At 46.2% G+C, this 22,829-nt stretch overlaps 1 protein-coding gene across 6 annotated transcripts in view; it reads right to left on the bottom strand.

The window, feature by feature from the left end:
- Positions 1 to 712: 712 nt before the first annotated feature.
- Positions 713 to 22,829, bottom strand: part of CD151 (CD151 molecule (Raph blood group)) — a 40,320-nt gene continuing 18,203 nt past the window's right edge. For 3 of the 6 annotated variants that reach the window (XM_068944733.1, XM_068944734.1, XM_068944735.1), the window contains 8 exons: positions 17,939 to 18,042; positions 16,588 to 16,779; positions 11,045 to 11,119; positions 9,935 to 9,955; positions 8,529 to 8,633; positions 6,506 to 6,661; positions 4,118 to 4,204; positions 713 to 3,033 (listed from right to left, as the gene is read on the bottom strand). In XM_068944733.1, coding sequence (XP_068800834.1) covers positions 2,974 to 3,033; positions 4,118 to 4,204; positions 6,506 to 6,661; positions 8,529 to 8,633; positions 9,935 to 9,955; positions 11,045 to 11,119; positions 16,588 to 16,779; positions 17,939 to 18,022 — 780 coding nt within the window. In that variant the 5' untranslated portion in view covers positions 18,023 to 18,042 and the 3' untranslated portion in view covers positions 713 to 2,973. The remainder of the gene's footprint in view (positions 3,034 to 4,117; positions 4,205 to 6,505; positions 6,662 to 8,528; positions 8,634 to 9,934; positions 9,956 to 11,044; positions 11,120 to 16,587; positions 16,780 to 17,938; positions 18,043 to 22,829) is intronic. The other 3 variants (XM_009674390.2, XM_068944736.1, XM_068944737.1) reach the window with 1 other exon arrangement.

Below are 22,829 nucleotides of genomic sequence, written 5' to 3'. Positions count from 1 at the left end.
AATACCTGGTGCCAGGAGGTCATGCGACTCCAAGTCTCAGGGCGTTGCATGGAGGAGCAGTCCCTCAGCACCCCACAGCAACAGATCTCAATCAGGCTAGCAAAAGCAGCGACATGAAGTAGATTTTTCCACAGCTTCTTTTTCAATCTGATCCCTCAGATCAGCTTCTTCCACTGTTGAGGAAATGGTTCAAATCAAACCCTGGCTGGCACAAGCCTGCTATTCAGTCCTTGTTATCGGCAATATGCTACATTCTGTAGGCACTGTCACTCGCAGGCCCCACAGATGTCACTATATGCCCCGTCTTCTTTAAGCCGAGGGGAATTTTTCCATTGATTTTCTGCAAACTTTGGATCAAGCTGGAAGAAGAGGCATAGAGTACTCACAACATCTATCGACTCCCTTCAGCCCTTCGCATTCAGAACTGCAGGACCTGACACAAGGGAGGAAGGAGCACCAGCAATACTAGCGGAAGTCACTGGGCACCCCATGCGCTCAGTACGGCTGAAAGAGTCGGCCCTAGCAATGCTCGGGCTCATCTCCTCTTTGCAAGAGGAGGCAGTTGTGTCTCTACCTTTATGAATTTCACCGTCACCAAAGTCAGCATTCCTGCTCTTCAGCTTCGACCCCCTTTCTGCCATCACTGTGGACTCTGAATCCATATAACTCATACTGCTCACGTTATCTCTTTGGTTTCACTACACAAGATAGGTATAGAATCTTAAGCTTTATTTTTCTATTGGCCAGCAACTTAAACTGGGTTAAAAAAAACAAAAAAAAAAAGCAATGAATATTATTACACAGAGAAAAAAGTATAAAACAACTCAATGGACACAAGGCAACTTATTGTCATATCTCACTCTTCCTGGCTTCTCCCACCCCTGTACAACATATTTGAAGGGAATGGGCAAAGGCAGCTATGAAGATATGCTTAAGAAACTAGAAATATTTCTTCAAGCAACATGCTCAGTATTTTCCTTTTAGTTAGTAGTCAATACTTGTCAGAAACTTGAATATAAAACAAGAAATAATTTAGAGATTTCTCCTTTAGATCATTATGCAATAATTTAGATTTCTTTCCCCTCCTTCCCTTTGCCTTGGGAACAAGGATACACCTGAGCTCCTCCACCTCTCTGTTTGCATTAGTATTAAGGATTATTTCATGGTGCGGATGCTGATGGGGGAGTTTCAGATTCACCTGCTCTGAATTTTAACCTGTCATCCATTAGCCCCCTTGCAGGAGCCAGTCTAAGGCTTCTGCTCTGTGAATCAAAACCTCCACAACACTGCAAGACCCTTTGGGAGATTGGCTGATTTTGTGAACGTTAACTGTTTGGCTGCCAGGGGACAGGGCTCAGTCTGTGCCACTCAAAGGCCAAGAGAGGGAATACATTACATTGTTTATGAAAGGGCTCATCTTAACTGCTTCAAAAAGAAACCCCAAAACCCCATAGACCTTTCTTCTTCATAGGTGTAACAGGCATATCAGGAAGGTGAAAATAAGACCCTGGCTTTGCCAGGCAGACTTACTGAAGAGAACCCTACACCCTTTCCAGGACAATTAGGAAAAGAAAAAAAAAAAAACAACAACCCAAATCCCCAGGATGGGAGTGGCACAGAAGCTCCTGTGAATTCAGGCTAAGATCCTGCTGGCCTCATGATCCACAGCCCCTGATAAAGATCATGGCAGCATTGATGTCTATGTCCTGTGCATATCCTGGATCCCAGTGAAGAGATAACATTTAAGTAAACCTATTGCTCTGCAGCAACCAGACTGTTAACTCATAACCCAGCTCTACCAATTTACCAAATACACTGGGGCAACTGCGTGAAGCTGATTCTACTGCTTACTGCTGAGAGGGTCAGGAAAGTGAGCTTCCAGGTCTCCTTAAAGCCAGAAAACCTTCAGCTGATTATCAAACTCTTTGGCGGCCGATGCAACATTTGTACATATTCATGCCCTGCCCAAGGAGACAAGCTTGGATATTGCAATTCCACCATCAGGCCCAGGGCATCTCTCAATGCTTAAGAGACATGAGAAGATATTTCCACTAACTGAATAGGCAAAAGGGTAGCAAGACATGTCTCCTCCACCAGCAGACCAGTTCTTCACCAAATCTCAGCTGAGAGTAGGCAGGAACAAGTTAGAAGTTTTCTCATTCACACTGGAAGCCACCAAATACAACAAACTAGATCAAAAAGAATTAGACTGGAGTTCAATGTCTTTGCTCTAGAATCACTAGAGACAAAAGGCCTCTTGTGGCTCCTAATGGCACCGTGTTGAGTGAAAGCTTCAAGGAAGAGGAAGGATTGCTGAGTAATTCTAAAGCAACCACATTTGTGCAAGAGTCATGACAAGATTTCACTTGCACCAAGTTATGTTTCCAATTAGAAAGGAGAGCGGTTTCTGCCCTAAGCAGCCAAGCAGATATCCTCTCAGATGGAAGACAGCTGTGTTAAGACATCAGTGTGCACTTAAGGGAGAGAGAGAAGTCTTCCTCATATGAGAGACTCTGCCCTGGCTCCAGCTTGGTGCAGAAACATCATCTGTCCTTGCAGTCAATGCATGGTGCTGTTGAGCCACTTATCAGAGAGCAAACCAAGGTTCTTGTACGGGATCTTGATATCTTCATGCTGGCTCAGGAAGAGCCTCAAGAGAAACGGCCCTGGAAAATCTTGCTTTGTGGTCGTATCAAGGGACTGCTTTGGTAAAGCTTCTAGCAGAAGATCCACAGCTCAGTTGCTTCTTGACAATGAAGAGAACCCACTGAACCCCTGCCTGCCTTGTACACAACAAGGAGGGTGACTTTTCCCCAAAAGGGGCAGGTGAGGCAGTGCATGGTCCCAGAGGCATTTCATTACAGAGCCAAGTCCTCAGGTTACTGACACTTCTGTGCTGGTGGCAGAGGGTGGTGAGGCTGGCAGGCGCTAAGGGAGGTGGCAGAGGGGGAGCTGACAGAGTTCCTGCAGCTCTTAATATGGTTCCGGCTTTAAACTCTTGTACAAGCAGCAGGTGAAAATCATCCCAAAGATCTACAGGGCATAAAGAGAAGAGAGAAATGCATGAGAAGAGTTCATGGGCCACTGCAAAAGAGAGAGTGGGAAAAGGCTATGAAACACTATCAGTGTACTTCATAAACTCAGGTCTGCAGTTTCCCTCCTTTTCCTTGCTTCCCGGAAGAAAGTTTTTCTTCCGGGCCCTTTGACCACCCAGGCAAGTTGGCAGAAGTGCTGGGCAGCACAGCTCCAGCTTGTGGTGATGGGGAACACAGGTTCACCACCTTGAGAAAGCAGCCCTTCAGAGTTCACAACAGCTGCTTGCAGGCAGCCAGGGAGGCGAAGGGGTGGCATGGACACAGAACGGTGTGGAGGCAGCAGCTTGCAAATTACCAGCTGGACCCAGACTGTCATGGCAACGTCGGGGGATACTGCACTCTAGCTTGCAATGAGTAGCAGGAGAAAACATAATTTGTGCTAATCCTCATAATTAATCACCAGCAGCTTCTCTGGGATGTAATTTGGCCACTTGCCAGGAAGGAGGGGAAGATGAGGAACTCCCAGAGATATCTGCCACTGGAAGAAGAGAACATCCTGCCTCTTCCCCTTTAAATGGAGGGCATCCATATCCTACCCCTTTACTTATCTCCTTCTCACAAACCATTTGCAGATCCATAGTGCCGCTCTGCAACGTGACAAAGGGAAAGGAGAAATTCTGGAGTAAACAACACTAATAATCCGGAGTAGGAAAATCTTACAGACTAGCTGTTATCTCCTCAGCTGCACAGGCAGTCATGGCACATCCCCACAAGAGGTCTCTCTCAGGCTGCAAACCCATGCCACCATGGGCTGCACTCCCTTGTGAGCAGCACAGGAGCAGAAACCTGTCTCTCCCATGTCTGGCTGCACTGCAGTTTGTTCTCCCCATTCCTTCACCAGAGGCAAAGTTTTATAGACCCACGGAAGAGGCTCTTGCTTTGGAGCTAGTGAATCTTGGGATCCCTGACGTACCTGGCAGCTTCTCCTCAGTCAGGGGAAAGTCTGATCTTTTCCATTCCTCAGCTCTAGGGTTCCTTTAACTTCTGCCCAGCACCCCCAAAACTCCAGTCAGTCCTTTTACCTGCACACAAGCAATGCTGATCCCCACTGCCCCGATAATTTTCAGATGCTCTTGAATGAAGTTTTCCAGCTTGGTAATGCAACCATTCTGTGGGGAGAGATGGGAGGGACAGGCATGGAATTAGCTTCATTTTAACTGCTCGTCTCTTGCTTAGGACAACATTGCACACTTTGAAAGCCATACTGTAAGAAAGTAGCGTCTGTGAGCATCCTCTCCCTCAACATCACTGAAAAAGATACAGAGATGATATAAGCTGCATAATATTTTGTATGGCTCTAGACCTACTACAGGGCACTTAAAACAGCTGCCTGCAGGACAGCTCAGGAACTGCCAAACAGACCCAAGAAGGCTGCTAACTGGGAGGAGAAACGCAAAGAAGAGCAGGTCACAGCAACAGCCCTGTAGCTAGCTGGGCTGATGCAGCAGGTGAGGCAGAAATGGTATTGCTGCCTCTGTGGTCATGTTAAGCTGCAGCGACAGCCAGAGAGTGGTGGAGGGAGCATGTCATTTTTCTGAGCTATGTGGAAAAGGGTCCCCTCATTCACTACCTAGCACATGCCTGGAGGGGGTGTTTACTCCAGTCACGCCTAAAGGCTGAGGAAACGCTGCTGAGTGGATCCAGTACTGAGATCTGTCGTCTGACAGGAGTCCTTTAAGAGCAAATTCCTCCCACTGTATTTTATGAAAGCGATGAGTTTCAGTATGGGCCTGGAAAGCTGGGCTCTGCTTGCCTCTATCTTGCAATTGCATCCTTATCTGGCAACGTTGCCCTTCCCTCCCCATTTAGTTCCACTAAATTGAGTTTTTGTTGTCATAAGGCAAAAAAAAAATCAATAAGACCATTCACTGTTTTTTAAAAGAATTCCCTTTAAATAATTAAACCATTTAATCTAGTGAGGCAGGTTTTCAATGGTAACATCAGGGGCATTTATTGTGCAGGCTACAGCAGTGCCCCAAGGGTGCTGGGGGCCTTCCTGCCCCAGAGAATTTACAGTGAACACAGAAACCTACACAAAGAGGTGGAGGGAAGGAGCAAGCATGCAGCCCTTAGGGGAGGGATGGCAAAGATTTCACTTTTCCCATGCCTGGGTTAGAGTTTAGTCAGCCCCAGCTGTGCTGATCTGAAGTAGTTACTCCTCTTCTCTGACCTGATATGGGTTTTTTCCCCCCAAAGCCACTAAAATCCTTTCTGAACTCTGCCCTTACTCAGATCCAAGCCACTCCTTGCAGCTTTCTCTCCTCTAGCACTAACCCACCATGTTTGGCAACCTACAGGGACTCTCTTAATAATCCAACTGGGCAGCTGTCTGCAGCTTTATACAGCACAGACAGAGGATGGGAAGAGCCAACCCTTCCATTCAGCTGGTGGCACTCTCAGAGACACCTGGATGCTTTTCTGCACCTCCTTGTTGGGTCTGACACAAACCTCATGGGAAAGCCTTTTTCAAAAAGGCAAAACCGAGCTAAGCAGCTGAGGCTTTGATAGATCAGAAAGACTTGGCTTCATCTCCCTCTGCATGTTGCAAGGCTAGAGCGTTGGACTCCTTTGTGTCTGTTTGAGCTGCTTGACTTATTCACACTCCTAAAACTCTCTCTTTTGAGTCCTGCAAAAATTATGCATTCTATGAGAATAAATATCTGCTTTAAAGGTGTCATCTCTTCATTCACAGCCCTCCTTAACTGTCAGGGGCACTAAGAACTAGAAAAAGGAGACCAGAAGGATCTCCATTTGCACCTCACAGAGTAATTTCAAGGACAGGAACCGTGCCACATGTAGGGCTCAAACTCAAGTCTTCTGCCAGAAGTGACCACCTCCCCCACCTTCCTCTATTACCAGTGCTCTCTGTAACAACAAATATAATCTATTGTTTTTATCTATATCTACCTATGAAATAATAAAACACTGCAGAAAGTATTCCTACTATCTTCCCCTCTTGCTGAATCCCCTTTTTTACTGGCTTTGCAATCCTCTCCCACAATCAAGTTCCCTGAAAAAGCCAAGAGCAGTCTCAAGATGGATTTGAAACACCCTCCTTGCCCAATCCATGGCCCCTCCTGCAAAGTGCTGCCAATTTACTCCATACTGTATTTACTGGGTGTTGTCTGTGATCCCCCACACACTGGCAGCCATGATTATACACCTCTGTAATAGCAGCCTACATGCAAGAGTCCAGACAACCTGACTCCCGGCCCTAAAGAGTTAAATTGGTCATCTTTTTGTCTTCCTTGACGCTGTTATAATTTAGCCTTAAAGGCTGGATGCTAAACTATAGGAACAAATTCCGCTTTCTAAAGACTCCTGCTGACTTTGGAGCCTACGAATAGTTTGCAGCATTGATCCCACACCTCCTTTACGATCAGAGGCTCTGAAGCTCTTTTGCTCTTTACCTCCTTGTAGATGTTGGAAGGATGGTCTCTTCGGCCACACAGTTCGGTTATAGTCTTACAGCAGCTGTCTGGGACCTTCCGTCCACTGGCCTCTGAAGATCTGATCCACAGACTGTCAGCCCAGTCTGTGTAGTTGTTGCTCCCGCAGCACTTGAACTGGATGAAAACAGCAAAGGCTGAGCTTGCAAGCACTGCAACCTCCTTCCCCCTCCAGGCTCCCCGCAGCAAGTGCTAGGCTTTATCCTCCTTTCCAGAGACTCCAGCTATCTTACTGGCTTTTAGGCTACTATCTTTACTATTGACCTTTGTGTTGAGTCCCAAAAATGGCCATTAAATATCAGCATCATCCAGCTTTCAGCAGCCATGACCGCTGGGATAGACTGTAACCACAGATTGCCTGCAGCTACCTCTGCTCTTGACTACAGGAGTGGAGAGCGCTAATGGTGATAACAGGGTTAATTTAATTGCCAATCACTAAAAGCAATGCTGCTGTTCAGCATACCTCTGGGCCAAGCAAGAGGTTGGAATTGGCAACATGTTTTTTTTTTCCTTCCCTGTACAGATCCCAACATAGGTTTCTGTCTCTCACCTCACTCCTGAGAACAGAACTCATGTCCCATGCTGTAACACTGCACCCTGCTCCCTCTGCCCTTCCCAGTCAGCACACAGCTGCTTTCCCAGGAGGGCAGGCACCAGTTCCAGCCCCCGTTATAGAGTTTGTCGAGCAAGTTTTCAGATCTCCCTCTACATGAGTTTCTCTTAACTACTACTTCTGTACATTGTCTAACTGGGGTTGATGTCTGCCCAGCAAGAGGCAATATACATGGGTTTAGACCAGGTTCTGAGGCCCACAAAGGGACAACACTGTATGAATCATCAGTTGTTATTTTTCTTTCACAAACGACTGCACTTTAATGGCTGAAAACTGGTCACTGTCTACTGTGGACTGAATCCCGCAACAGTCAAAGTTTTGTGGATCCAGCATCTCAAAAACTAAAGCTGAGAATAAAAATACTCATGTTTCACCATGCTACCCGACAGCTGGATAGGGACCTGAGAGGGACGAGGTCAAAGCAGGGAAAAGGGGAAACCAAATGATTAATTCTCAGCACAGGTGGGATTGAAGCTTTCATCCAATATAATGTTCCCTAGAATACCAGTGTCTCCACATTATTTATGTTCAGCCTCATAGAAATAACGAGCACCCTAAACAGTAGGATACTGTTGGAAGGAGGTAAATTCATACCAAAACAGAGGGCGCTCTTTGCAAGTAGCAACAGCCAGCAGGTCCCTGTGATCTGAACTTACCGGTATTATGAAGATGTCGAGAGTAGCCAAGGATCTGCATTGCTTTATTACTTCCATTGGAACTGTCACAGGCCCCCAGACAGGCTAGCTTGCTGTCTTCCCATGGGGTGAATTTTGTGAAAGTGCTGCCTTTGTCCAGAATTTTCCCCTCAGATTGATGGGAACTCGCCTACATCCACTGCACAAGCACCTGATGGCAGCGCAGTACGTGCACAGACAGTCCCATGCTTTGAAAGTGATGGACCTATGCTGATGAGCAAGGGTCTGTTCTGTGAAAAAGCCCACCAGAACCGTGGCAGCCCTAACAACCACCTCTGAGCTGTCAGGCACAACTAACAACAGCAGCAAGAAGACTCTTCTTTCATTACATCTTTGTCTCTAGGGTACAGAGAAGTTTAATGAAAAATGTCAGCGATTTCTCCACAGCTTTAATGTTGGAAACAGAAACAGCTGTCAGAGTGACTTGGCAGCTCCAGTTCACTCTGGGAGCTATCAGTTTCCCCTATCCTACTGTGAATCCAGTTCAGAGGTCTCAACATGCAATTCTGCTGGTAGCATGCCCCAGGCCCTGCACCACACCCAGCCTGTCTTGAATCAGGGGAAACTGCGAAATATCTGCATCTTTGATGACAAGAGCCCATGATGCCTTTTGCGTGTTTGTTTGTTTTTAAGCCCTGCTATTGCCTTCATTCTTCCTACCTCTCAAGGCACCTACCTTCTGCTGCAGTTTGTCTACCGCATTGGTAACACCCTCTTCTCCCTCTTGCCGGTACTTCTGGGTCATGGTGTTCTTCAAGTTTTGCTTCAGCTCCATGCTCAGCTGAAAAGAAGAGACAAGTGGGATAAAATCACGAGGCAAACCCACCTCCCCTCAGAGCGATGCAGTGCCCTTCATATATTCCACTGCCTTCACTCCAAGAGGAGAGCACAAAGCCTAGTGAAGCTACAGCTTCCTTCAAGCTCACCCTCCGAGGTTGGATTGGACTGGTTTCTAGGAAGCACACAAGCTTATTTACAATTGATCAAAGATCATGCTCCCATTGTAATAAGTGGAAAGAGGTGCCTCCGGGCCAAATCTCAAGCCTGCGCTACACATCACTCCAAGAGTCCCAGCCCTGCATAGGCAAGAGAAATTGTCAAGACCTGCCTGCCTCAGAATAGAATATAGAAGATCGTAGAAGATTGTGCTTGCTTAAAAGATGAATGTCTATGAGACCACAGGCAGTCTTATGGCTCTGAAGCTCGTGACAGCATATTAAAGCCAAAGCAGTCTATCCAGGAGCAAGAGGACAATCGGAGTCCTGGGCATGCTGGCCTGAAGCTATGTAGTTTGAGTAGCTTCTGTATCAACATCAGCAGGAAGGGAATAAGGGGGTAAATGTAAGAGTACTGCAAACTGTGCATTCTAAGGCCTTTCTGATACCAGAGAAATTTTTAAGGCCAGATAGAGGAGTTTGATTTTGCAAGTGCATCGTTCCTGAAAACTCCTTTCATAAATCACTGGCATGCTCAGGCAACTGGTTTCAAACGTTTCTCTCTCCCGTGGAAGCTCTTTTAATCTGCCTGAATTCTTTTCACTCACCCCTGTGGCAGCCAGAAAGTACCTAAGATCTGCAAGATCTGCACCTCTTTTTGTCATCCTCGTTCATATAACAACAGTGCTTCAGTCTGACACCTCTGAAATCCTAAGTTTCCTATACCAATAAACAACGTCATCATGCCTTTAGGATTAGGTCATTGAATGAATCAGGTGGGTACCTTCTCTATACACTTTTATTTCTTCACAGTAAGCAATAAATTAGAGGTCAATCATTTCATTATGCTAGGCGGGGTGAAATACAATCTGTTGTTTATTTTCCCTTTGAAACGCTGTTGGTTTTTTTTTTTTCCCCAACTCCACGTGTCAAATGGGGACAACACCTACCTCACAGAGATGAGGTGAGGCTTCATTCATTAACATTTGCAAAATGCTTTGAGATCCTGGGCTGGGAAGCTCTACAGAAGTGCAAAGGACTTAGTGTAATAAAGAGAAAGGAAAAGTTTCAGCAGCTGGAAGGCACCAAAGGCAAATAAAGAGGAGAGTCCATTAGCAGAGTTATTACTTGGGAGAAAAGCAGTTACCTGCGGGCTCACGGGGAAGAACTGCAGCATGGAATAGAGAGAGCAAAAGAAACACAGAGTTTAGGCACACGCACACAAGCCTTAGGCACCAAAGCAGGGCAGAAATAAAAACAGTGGCAAGCAGAGCAAGCAGCCTGCATCCGGGAAAGAAGGGGGATTTCTGTCAGGCAGAGGTCAAGGGGAAGCTATTGATCAGGTGCCCTCAGGTGATGTAAAGTGCTCTAAGGCTGCAGCTCTGAACACACCGTCCCCTGCTTCAACCCAAGAGACACCCCCCCCCCTTCATTCTTTGTCACATATGAACTTAGTCTTTGCACAGATGGACTTTGGCTTCCTGCCATGCTCCCAGGATTGATCTCTCCCCATTAAATATGAACACTCCTGCCACTGATTCCTTTTGATACAAGCAAACATAGCTTTTCGGCTCCTCACACACCGCCAGTGCACGTCTTAATGAGGCAAAGCACAGAAGCCCCAAGATAAAAGGAATGGCAAAGAAACTTGACAGTGAAGCCAACAAGATGGGACATCCAGCTGCTTTTCAGGCAGTCACTTGACAACAATCCTGGTTTGCCCTTTCCAGTCAGTTTCCAGACATGAGGGCAACTTCCCAGGCTGCGTCTATCTTGGTGGCTAAACTCCATTTAAAAACAAAGCAGTGACTGAAGCCCCTGCTCTCTGCAACTGCAATAAGTGCCAAGTTAGGACTGCAGCTGTTCAGAGCCTGTGCTGTTCTCCAGTCCCTCAGCTGGACTAGTTACATAAAGCTCTCAAACACTTCTGGACCTGAAAGGACCTGACCTCTCAGCTGGACCATTTATCATCTTTACTAATTCGGGAGTATGGCAGCTGGCTTGCTGGATGCAGCTGGGGACTGTTTTTATGTCCTGAATATACTAGGTGGCACTAATAAGATTTCAGTTGCTTGCATTATGACTTGTAGGGCATTAGGAAGTTCCTAGATCTACACAGCCTCACCAGTTCTCATGTAGAAAGATGAGCCCCAACCAGACCCTGGGTCCCAAGCCTCCAACATTTCTGAGCAGAAACGGGATAACCAGGTGTTTTCTCTCTCCCTGGCCTGAGTCTCTAAGATGAATGTCTACTCACCTGCTGGTAATAGATATAGGCCAGGATTCCAGCAATGATCTCAAGGAGGAAGATGCACAGCAACAATATGAAATACTGTAAAATAACAGGAAACACAGAACGTTAGACCAGAACGGGGGGAGATGCTGGGAAGAAGCTTCACATTGTCTGGTAAAATGCACGAACCCACCTTTGTTGATGCTTTTCTGCAGAAGCGCTTAAAGTCTGGGGTTGGGATTAGGACCTCACTAGGGTAGCATAGGAATAATCTCACAGGAAAAAAATAAAGTAGGATAACTGAAGACAAGCAGCAGCAAGTGTGAGTTTAACTCCCACAACCAGAGAGACATAGAGAATGGAAAAGTGCACGCAACTGAGAAGATCACAGGACAGCAGAGAGTGACTGGTGAATAACCTGATGAGTACACTCAGTATCATAGAAAACATCTATTTCTGATATCAATTCAAAAAAAAAATCTTTTTTTTTCCTTTTTAAAACTTTTGCTTGTTTTGATTGTTTAGGGCTTTTCACAGTTGCTAAGGAGAAATTCATGTTATAATAATGATTTAATAAAGCAACCAAGGGCCCATTTCACTCGGGATATAGCAGACCAATTAAAGCACAAGCTTACAGCACGGATTTATGTTCCCAATGACTTCTGTAGGACTCAACAACAGCAATGGATTTTAGCACAGAGTCATCCTCAGGACTCTGAGTATTTGTTCTGCTGAACCGGGGTCTAGAAGGAAAAGCTGAATATCTTAAAACCAAAGTGAGAAGAGAGGACTAAGAGGAGAACATTGGTATTTCTTAAAGGGACTTGATGACGGAATGGGATGTCATCAGCACGGATCTACTTATATCATTCAAAATCCAGGTATGTCCCTGCACCCTGCCCCATCACAGAGCCTCACAACAACCTCAAGTGGCCACCTGTAGGGATGAAACGAGTTTGAGCTTTGTGCTCGTTCCAAACGGACCTCTCTGCTAATGCTCATCAGGTAGGTTAGTTCTGACTGCGATGTGGCTGCTTCTTCCTTTGGGTCACAGCGAGTTTCCCGGAGATTCTCCACCCTGACACAGAGCCCTTTCTTTGCTTTGTTCCTAGTCAGGCACATACCTTTACAGATCCAGGCTGTTCTACAATTGCTATTAGATTCTACTTCTTTGTAGATGAATTAGTGTTCACCAGCTGAAGGGACACCAGTTCCAGCTATAATAAGGACAAAAATTGGAAAGACCTTGTGCAAAGTCCCTGTAAGAGTTGCCCTGCCAAGGACAAAACAAACAACGTATCTTTGTTCTGTGAGACCCTCAGACTTCCAGTCCTTTCCCCCACCTTTCACACACACAAACACACACCAGCTCTGAGCTATTCACCATCCTATTTTCTATTTTACCCTGAGCCTAGGAAAGGCTGTTATCACAGGAACAAGCAGACAGCTTCTAATAAATGTAGCTAGACATCAAACTTTCCCTGACACTCACAAGAACAGCAAAGACCTGTACAGGGACAGGTGGCCTAGATAGCACTGATGTCTTTTGTAACCCTCGTGTAACATTCCCTACTGTGCTCCCTTCTTTGCCTGCTCAGCACAGGTATTTCCAAGCTCCTTTGCAGGAGTAAAATGACACTGACACATACATAGCTCAGGTTTCCTCTTCCATCCCTGCTGGGATTCAGCAGCTGCAAAGGATGGACAGCTGGGTTTTATCAGTAGGCTGGGCTTTAATCTGAGTGCACAATCTCAGGCATTCACTCCGCAGCCCCGTACTCTCCCCCAGCGAGGGCTGAACACTGAAAGCGTCTGCATGTGCTTGTATAAGGTGCCCATTCATACCATGGGAATGAGTCACCCAGTGGAGGGGTGGATAGCTAAAGGCTGGTCCCAACACTCATAGGACATTCAAAGGGGCAAGAAAGGATTGGCACTTTTTACACAAAGGCTGGCTTTCTTTTGTTGGAACCTAGTTATACCCTACTGCTCTGACATCATTTCTCTGGAAAGGAGGGTGGCAGGATGCTGAGAACAACCAATGAACTGGAAAGCTTCTTTCATTTATTTTTCCCTGCAACTGGATACTCTCTGCCGTCATGTCAGAGGTATTCAGGAGGAGATGAGTTGTGTCACCACCGCTCAGCTCATTGTGCTGGCTTATGGCAGAAAGAAACAAAACACATATCCAGCAGATCTTAGAAAATTTGAGTCACAAGGCCTCTGCATAAACCTTGTATGGGAGGTTACTGCATCTGCCACCCATGCATCCAACCTGTCTATGCTGATAGGCCACATCATTATCACTATCCTTATCTCAGCCTCACCTCTCCCTCCAGGCCTCAGCACCCCTTTCAAGTATCTACTGCACCACATCATGCCGACACGGGGGGGGGGGGGAGGCAGCTTTCACTCTGGACACACACGCGGCAACAGCACAGGGCTATTCTCTTTGCTTTTCACCAAGAGTTGCAGGGCCTTTTTACAGAGGTATGCTCAGGAAGGAGGAGTATGCCAGCTCCTGCTGGGAGCTGCAGAGACATGCCACACTAGCTTCCCAAAAGACTGAGAAACCAGTAAGAAATGTGGGATCACCCAAAGGCCTGTAGGAACCTGGGTGGCCTCTGGGCAAAATTTACTCCTACTCTGGCTCCAAGCCAGAGTCAGGCCTGCATGGTGTATCCCCAAGACAGAGAGCAAAGATTCCTTCCATCCACATTAAGTGTCCGAGTAAAGCATCAAGCATGGTTTCTCTGAATAATCCAAAGAATGATTCAATCCACCTACAATCCAAATCACTTTCTAAAGAGATCTCTCCATCATCTGCAGAAGGAATATATAAGTAACTGTACTCCTAAGTCAGCAGTCTCACTTAGCTGGGAAGATGCCAAACGTAAATGCTGCAGGAATACAAATCATATCAAAGCATGTTCCTCTTTTTCCTATCCAAGGTAATTAAATATAAGCTGCAGTGTGAGGAGCCAAGCCTGAAGAAAGCCAGCTGCTTTCTTTATATGCGAGCTCTTTTGTCTGGTAGGTCCTTTCCTGGGCCTCCCACTCGCATACTTTTGTGTATGAAAGGGCGTATCTTGACTAGAACATGATATATGCAGTGGTTTACGTGCTTGTAAGGAGCTGGGTTGGGATGGCCATGCAGGTTTTGTCCCCTAGCATTCTGTTACGCTCCTCTTGCCTCTGCAATTCAGTAAAAAGTGACACAGGACTAGTTCAGTTCCAATTCAGAAGAATCTTAACTAGAATCTTCCCGGCATAGGGGAAATGCCCCAGTAGCAGCTTTATATCACACCTGCTCTGGCAGTCAGCATGTTAACAGGGACATATCACAGCACACTGGAGGACAAGAGCCTAATCCATGCCTCTTTGTTTTTGCCTAAGTCAGACTGATGAAACAGCCCTCTGGAGAGCAGGGCAGCAGCTTCAGTCCTGTTCAAACTTAAGCTCAGATGCAGAAGATCACTGCTGCCTCCGCCAGGACTTGACTGATGAGCAGAGCTGGACTGCCAGCATTGCAGCCAGCCAGGCTGCTTTTCCACTGCCATCCCTGCTCACAGAGCACATCTCTCTGAATTCCTGGCTACAGGAGAAACTCTGCATCTGTTGCCCAAGTCACCTGGCTAAGGAGGTACCTGAAGAAGGCAAACAAGCAATGACATAGAAGTAGCACAGCTATGAGTGATCAGCAATGAAATACAAGAAAAGCCTCAAAGTGGGCCCTTAAAACTCCCAGGCAGCTAGCAAGGCAGCTAAAAATCACAGCTTCCTGAGGCTTAAATAGAAAAACAAAACAAAAAACAAAGTATTTTCCAAACAACACCCAAAACTGTCAATTGGTCTTCAAAAGCACCAGGGAGACACCAGGGAGAGAGAAGAATGCCAGTTACAGCATTCACTTCCATATTTACATTGGCCTCTGGTACTGAGAGAAATTGGGGCAGGCTGGCACAGACCCCTGCACACTGACTGCGAAGATGTTAGGATTACTCTCTGAGCTCAGAGCTGGCAAAGGCCTCTAAGGCAGGCCAGTTCAGCCCTGGCAAGCACATCAGTATTTCTTGTGCAGATTACTCACTAGCAACCAAAGCAGAGCACAAGTGAGGAGAGACAATAGGCCTGTCACAGCCAGCCACTCTGAAGGGACACATGCTGTAAGCACACAGAGTGACCTTTTGTTCCCAGGAGACAATTATTGGTTTTCTGTGGCAGAATAACAAAGATTTTCACACCGGATTTTCATCTGTAGCTTCTGGCTGAGGGAAAAAGACAAAGGGAGATCTCTTTGGCATGGAGAGTAACTGAACAAGGCTAAAATGGACTGCTACACCACCAGGAGTCTAAGGAAACAAGAACCAGCAAAGCACTGTTGGCCTTACTCTGCTTTTCACAAGAAATATTAGACCTCCAAGACGGTGGTACAACTGTCAGGATTCCTTATGGCTCATATTTCTGCTCTGCCCTCTGAACAAAAGAGAGGAAATGGGACAAGCAGGTGAATGAGGATTTGCAAAGTTGAAGGAGCTGGTCAAGGGGTACTGAAGTGTCCTTTTTGTTCCTGGGAAAGCATAGCCACTGATTATTTCGACCATTGTGCTCCCTACTGCAGCCTAGATACTTGGACTGCTGCCACACTTCAGATTGAAAGAGGAAGGGGAATAGAAACCCTCAGGCTGGTCAAAAACTTTAGTGCAGGTTGGTGAGCAGGCTGCTGAGGAAGTAATGCAGGGAGGGACACAAAAAAGCAGCAGCTTATCAAAACTATGTGACTTTTTTTGTGAAAGCAAAAATAAAACCATTTTTTGCAAATAAAGAAAATATTCTTTTTTTTTTTTCATTTTGACAAGCCAGTGAAAAAGCGTGTTCATTTGGTTTGAATCTAGTGTCACTAAAAACCACTTTTGTTACAGGTCTCCCATATTTTCCTTTTTCTTCCCATTTTCCAAAAGAGACTAAGGGATTAGGGGGAATGGAGGAGAAAGGAAAAAGCCACAAGATTTTGTTTTAAATAGTTTCAAAAAGACAAGCATTACTAGTATTATTTCATACTTTTGAACTGTGCAGTGGTAAGCACATTCTTTGGGTGGATGAAAGGAAATGCTCTGTAATAGACCTGCCACCTAGGACAAGGACAGCACTGGTGTTAACAGCCTTAGTGCTGTTTGCTCTAGGACAAGTGAAGAAGGTTGGTGACAGGGTGAGAGGAAATTGGCACAAACTGAAACACAAGAAATTTCATCTGAACATAAGAAAACACTTTTTAACTGTGAGGGTGGTTGAACACTGGAACAGGCTGCTCACAGAGGTTGTGGAGTCTCCATCCTTAGATATCTTCAAAACCTGACTGGACACAGTCCCAGACAACCTGCTCTAGCTGACCTTGCCTGAGCAGGGGAGTTAGACCAGATGATCTCCAGAGGTCCCTTCCAAGCCCAACTATTCTGCCAGCCTGTGGTGCAAAACACAACTAAGATGTTTCCCTCTGTCCCAGCATTGTTCAAGAGAAAATAGGGGGATCCCTCCCCATCCAAACAAAACAACTAAGCAAAACTTACCACTCTTAGCAAATTCCGACGCTCTTTGAAGGTGGCACAGCAACCAAGGATGCCAGTAACCATGACAACTACTCCTGCCACAACCAGAATATAGGCGGTTGCTGAATATGTGCTGGAGGAGAGCAGGCTGATGTAGTCACTCTTCTCAGCTAGGGTCCAAGTACCCACTGCCATCACAGCCCCGCCAGCCAGCTGGGTAAAGAGGGAGACAAGCAGATGAGGGGCTTCTGATGTGGGAACTTCCTCATGGTCAGGAGGATTGGGATACCAGCATGTGCTTCTGCTCTGCAACCTGAACCAAAGTTGATCCAAACCAAAGGAAAGACTCCTGGAAGCCTCACTGGCACTGAGAGCAGGCCCCAGCACACTGCGAGGAGCAGGGCTTCAAGAGGCCAGTTTTGTTCCCCAGGCAGGAGGAAATGCAAGCTAGCTGGAGCATTTGCCCGCACACAGCAATTTGTACTTGGACTTGAGCCTTCCCAAATATAGCCGCACTCTTATCTGGGCAAATATGAAAAGATGTCAAATTCACTGGAGTGCTACCTAGCAACAGAGGGTGAAAAAAGCAGCTTTACATCAGCAAGAGTTCCACTGCTTGTCAAGGAGCAATACTGACCACCACTAAATGACAACCATGCTCTGTGTCTCCTTCCTAGACTATACATCTGGGGAGAAAGCAGTCAAGGATCTAGAAAGCCTGGCTGGTTAAACACTGACCCTTGCAGTGAACGAACATAGAGGAGCCAACTAGATTTCTGCCAGTTCCCCTGCGTCTTCACAAGGCTTGTATTTTTGGAGGACTTAATCCAGCTTCTACTGAGCTCCAGGCAGTTCTCTGTAAAATTCTGGCCTGGATGCTCCAATGTTCTGCCTCTGGCAGTAAAGAAAAAAAAAAAAATCAATCCTTTTTCATCAGTAAGTTTCAGGTAGAAAGCACCACTCTAGCAAGCTCTAGAGTGGACCCAGTCACAGGGAGCAGACCGTTATCCTTGCTCTAGCTGTCTCCGGTCCACTGCCAGGACTCCCCATGCTGTTTTGAGAGGAGTAACAGAAACAGCGGGGTCCTCAGGCCTCCTGAAGATGCTAGCTATGTGAAAAAACAAAGCAGGGAGACAGCGTTTTTTCGGGCTCCCTGTTATTTTCTATACTTTGTACCAAAGCCTATAAACAGCCAGAGACCACAGTGTTAAGCCACAGCTTTTGTGACTTGGGCTGTCCCATGGGATGAAATCTGGGTCCCACCGATGTCAGAACATTTTGCCAGTGACTTCATCAGGGCCAAGATTTCTGCTCTTGCCACCAAAACTGCAGTGCTATCCATGTGCCTCTGAAAAAGACTGCAGCTCCTTACCCAGAAGAAGAAGTTGAAGATGAAAAGCAGGTACTTGAGACAGATGGTCCCGCATGTTTCCTTCTTTTCAGTATACTCACGCATCTTTCTGGCTTAGCAAGTTCCTGAAAAAAAAAAAAAAAGGAAAAAAGTTTTAGAAGCCAGTCAGCCATCATAACCCTTCTCCCAAAAGGGCAGCGTTACTACTCTCCTCTCGCAAGAGCTCACATCTTCGAGCTTTTGCTGAAGTACCGCACCAAGCAAGTCATTAAAGTGACTTCAGGGATGCTAGATAGTGGTTAGATGAAGAGCCCCTGTCTCCATTTGAGTGACCTACACAGCATGAGACCTCACACAGTGAGAAAGAGAGGCAGATGGTACCAGCATGTGGTCTTACTACACTGCCTTCATCCTCCTTCTCTCTTCTCATCCTACTGTCATTTCTGGAGACACATTTTCCATCAGATTAATGCTTGTGGTGGCAGGGTCATACCTATCCTTGTGTGAGCACAGCACTTACTGCAATTGAGATCATCAGTACTGTGAAGAAACTTCAGTGTAGCTCATGCTCGCTTCCTCCTATGTAAACTGAAATACACGAATCCCAGACCTGTTCCCGGTTGCATTGTAGATCCAGATCAACAAAAGTTTTGTTTCAGTGTTGAGGGAACTTTAGTGCCCAGAGAAACAAGGGGAACAGCTTCTCCAAGCGTGTTTTCACTCAAATGATTTGCATCATCTCAAATTTTCCTAGAGTCCTTTCCTATATCCTGAATAAGCCCCTCCAGCAAGAGCTGCTACTCAAACTGAACTGTGCCCACCCCACCCTTATCATGCCCACTCCAGCCAGAGGATCCACCATTAGGCATCAGATCAGGGCTCCAGAAAATCCTAGTACCTAGCTCCTGACTGCAGCCCATACCTGCTGCTTCTGAAGGAGGTGATAGAAACTCTCTCCTTGGCATTTTCAAAATAATCTGGCTCCAACAAATTTTCTTTCCTCACTGGCATTAGTTACAATTGCCTTAAATAGATCCCTCACTAAGTTCTGGGTATTTTTAATCCTTACAGCTGTAACCGGGAATGTACTTGTTACCCATCCAAATGTTCTATCCCTTTTGAATCCCAGTAACATGGTGGAGCACTTAATTCTCTTCTTCACATTGTCTGCTTATTTTTTATGGCAATTCTCACCAGCCAGCTCTATTTCCTAGGGTAGTTGTCCCAAACACTAAGACGAAGAAACACATAACAACCATTGGCTTCATATGATCTGACAGCATAAAATATCACTGCAAATACATAAGCAACTGGGAACGTGCTGTGGATCAATCCCACAGCAAAGCGTTAGAGATTTGCTATACTCTTTAGCTGGTTTCTTGGAAGTGGGTCTGCAGCTAGTGCAGATCCATGTAACATCACTGCCTCCTTCTGATGCCAGAAGACGTTCTGAACTTCTCAGAAAAATTTCACCACTGCCTGAAAGGACAAACAGGTAAAAGGTAATGCCCAGAGTATCACTGTCAGCATCAGCTGTTTGTGGCAGTCTGCAGAAGCGTAACCAAATCATCACAACCTTTTCCTTTCTGGAAGCTGCTTCAATTCAAAAATCATCCACTTCATGCCCTCCCAGTCAGTGGGAATGAGGCAAATATCTTGCCTTCTCTCTTTTGAGCATCTTGTGCCCATATCAGAGCAAAAGGCTTTCCAGAAGCAAAGATTTCCCTGAGAGCGGGCAGGCAAGGAACCTTTCCTCCTTTCTAGAGACACAGAGTTCATGATTGCTTAGACTGAGAAATTCCTTCTCGCAAGTGGTGCAAGCTTCCTCTGGGAACCCACTGTACCTGCAACCCTGCCTCACAGGACAGATAATCATCTTCTCATCTCTATCTGAGAGCATCAAGTACACAAGCCCGGGCTGTCACATCTAGTGGCTACCAGGTTGGGTCTGTCAGTCAGTATCGTCTTTGTTGCTACATTTCTTGTATTTGGCTTTAGAGTCTAGCTTGCTACTGAATTAAGTCTGGGAACAGCAGCTGCCCAGTCAGCAGCATAATTATATTTTATTTGCAGGGAGGTATTTCCTTTTCCTTCACCTCAGCCCACTCAAAACCCCAGCCAGGCCAGTGTTTTAGAAACTAATAATAAGGCCAGCAGGGAACGTAAGGGTGAGAACATGCCCATCCTAGCAGCAGTCCACCCATGCCTGTCCCCCTCACCCAATTTCACATGAAAACGTTTTTCTCGAGAATAACATGTGACAGCATAGCTGGCAGCAGAAAGCCATTTCACTGGAGAAGGGAGCAGCTCTGAGATGGTGGCATATATCGAGGAGCATAACTCCTGCTCTTCAGAAAAGTTCAGAAACACCAGCAATGCTCAGATTAATTACCATATTGCAGCACAAAAGCCTAGGGCAGGGGGAAGGAACGGTGGCACCATATGCTCTGAACAGACTTGTAACTCTGAACGAGAAGATGCCTTGTGAATGTAACTTTCATGGAAGGTGACAGATTTACAGCTCCCAGAGGCTTCATTTAGACATGGAACAGGAACAGCAGCAGACAGGCAGGCTTCCACAACTACACACACTTGCACGACCTAAGACAGGTACCTCAGCCCAGACCCAGATGCACGCCCTCTGGAAGCGGACTCTACAGGCTCTGCTATCCTTGGCTTTTTGCCCACACCTGCTAACATCAGGGCTGCACACAGCAGACCTGCAGTGCAGCTTCCGCTGAGACCAACTTGCTTCATTTCACTAATCAGCCAGGGGACAATAACAACGGTCACTGTCCTTGGGCCGGATCTGACTCAGAGAACTGGATCAAGGGGCTGTGTCACCTCACTGTATCACCCATCCAAGCATCCACTCCTGCCTCCAGAGGACTCCAGGTTCTTCCTCCCCCTCCCTTCAGAGTATTTCATTAAAAACAAGCCACTGGCAGTATTCCAGGTATCACCAAACAGCAGGTGCTGGGCCCTACTGAGCAACGCTGATTTGCACCTTCTTCTGATCTGGGACTACGGATATCCCAGACGAAACTGAATCTTATTCTGGGGTGAGGATAGGACAGACACACAGCTGAGACTCTGCTTGAGCTAAGATGACAGAGTCTAAAATTCCCCTCAACGTTGCAGGTCCTGCTCCACTGAGCACCACATACAGGCTTTTCACACAGTTCAGCTTTGCTGCTGGGAGCAGAAGATCTATTTGTTTCCAGAAAGCTGGCAGTGAACAGCTGCAGGTTTATAAAGCATGGTGATTCATGCAGTAACAGCAGGCCATGAATCAGAGAGCAATCATTGCTGTCTCCTGTTTGATCTATCCCTCTTAGCCAGGAGCAGAGCTGATGGTACTGGTTGCCTCTGCATGCTTAATGACTCACCCAGAAAGCTATTCATGGAAGCACAGTTCTCTCCAGGCCCTCCTTTTGAAAGTAAGGCATTGCTCCTCCTTGCCTCACACAGGGTGGCCTACCCCCTCCCATCGTGCACAAAGAATGGTTCAGGCAAAGCTGTAGGGAACTGTCTGCTCTTCAGGGAAAGTAAGTGAGGGCAGGGGATGTCAGTGGCATGTATTTCCCAAAGAGCCTGGGCAGCAGGTGCAGAGGTGCAGGCAGGGGGCACTGAGCACCAAGCTCTCCAGTTAAAGCTGGGAGCAGGAGGGAGTAAACCACAATCTGCCTCTCAGCTAATAATGACCTCAGGCTCCGAGTCTTTTGGCCTCCAGAAGTAGGAGGTGCTGGTCCACACCTGAACACCTTGATGAGCATGAGCCTCAGGGCTTCATCCAAAATCCACTAACGTGACCAGGGTCTCTTGACTTCAGTCACTGTTAGATCTACAGAAGTGATATGAAACATTCTTGAAACTGGATGAGAACAAGCAACTTAATTAGCACCCACAGTTGTATTCCATTTCAAAATGCTGAGGGAGAAGTCTGCGCTGAATCATATAGATAACTATGAACAAGCTCTTCACTGGACAGAAAATGGCAAGCCATGCCACATGGGTATATTTACAAGTGCATAAGAACATGTTGATCAGACATGGGCTTCATAACGAGAAGTGTTTGCTAATTGGAAAAGTGGCTAAAAGACCAAAAGCACTGTCACAATGAAGCTCATTTGGTTTACTGCAATAGACAATAGTTTCAGCAGTAAGCTAAATACAAAGAAAAGTAATCATGGGAGGAAGGCAGTGAAATTTCATCATAACATGAAGAGAGGTATTTTTACATATACTGTGCCAGAAATTCTGAATAGATTCCTGCTATGCCCACACACCACAATATAAGAGACAAGAAGAGATAATGGTCTAAAAGAAACAAAATACACAAAGATAGGAGGGGAAAAAAGAAAGACAAAGACAAAATTAGGGCAAAGGAAACGGCATACAAAAGGGAAGGAGAACAGTTTGAAGATTAATTCAAGGAACTGGGAGCTGAACAGCTTGAATCCAGTCCTCCACTCCGACACATACTTCCTGCATGGTTTCGGGCAAGTCATTTAATCTGTCCCTTGCCTCTGTTCTTCCTCTACAATGCAGGACATTCATCTTTCTCTAAACCCAGTGATGTTGTAACGATTTGCGGTGAGAACTGCTGCTGATACAGGAATGTCAGCTGTGAGGCATGACAGGCTCCAGGTGACTTTGCTGTATTGATAAAAGCCCTACAGCAATGCATTTTCACCACCTTAAAAGTGCTTTTGCCAATATACTTTATTTTGGCCAATGAAGTGGTACAACCTCTTTTGGGGTTACTAGAATCTATACTTATACCAAGACGACTGTCTGGTAAAGCCATTGTGGCAAACATTTATGGGGTGTTCTGGCTCAAACACATTAAAGGTTGTGAGATGCTTAAATACACTAGCAATGAAGTATTAGAGACTGGAGTGATAGGGAA

This window comes from Struthio camelus, chromosome 5 (genome assembly GCF_040807025.1).
Source record: "Struthio camelus isolate bStrCam1 chromosome 5, bStrCam1.hap1, whole genome shotgun sequence".
NCBI classification, from domain to species: domain Eukaryota; kingdom Metazoa; phylum Chordata; class Aves; order Struthioniformes; family Struthionidae; genus Struthio; species Struthio camelus.
This window is presented reverse-complemented; position numbering and strand designations above follow the sequence as displayed.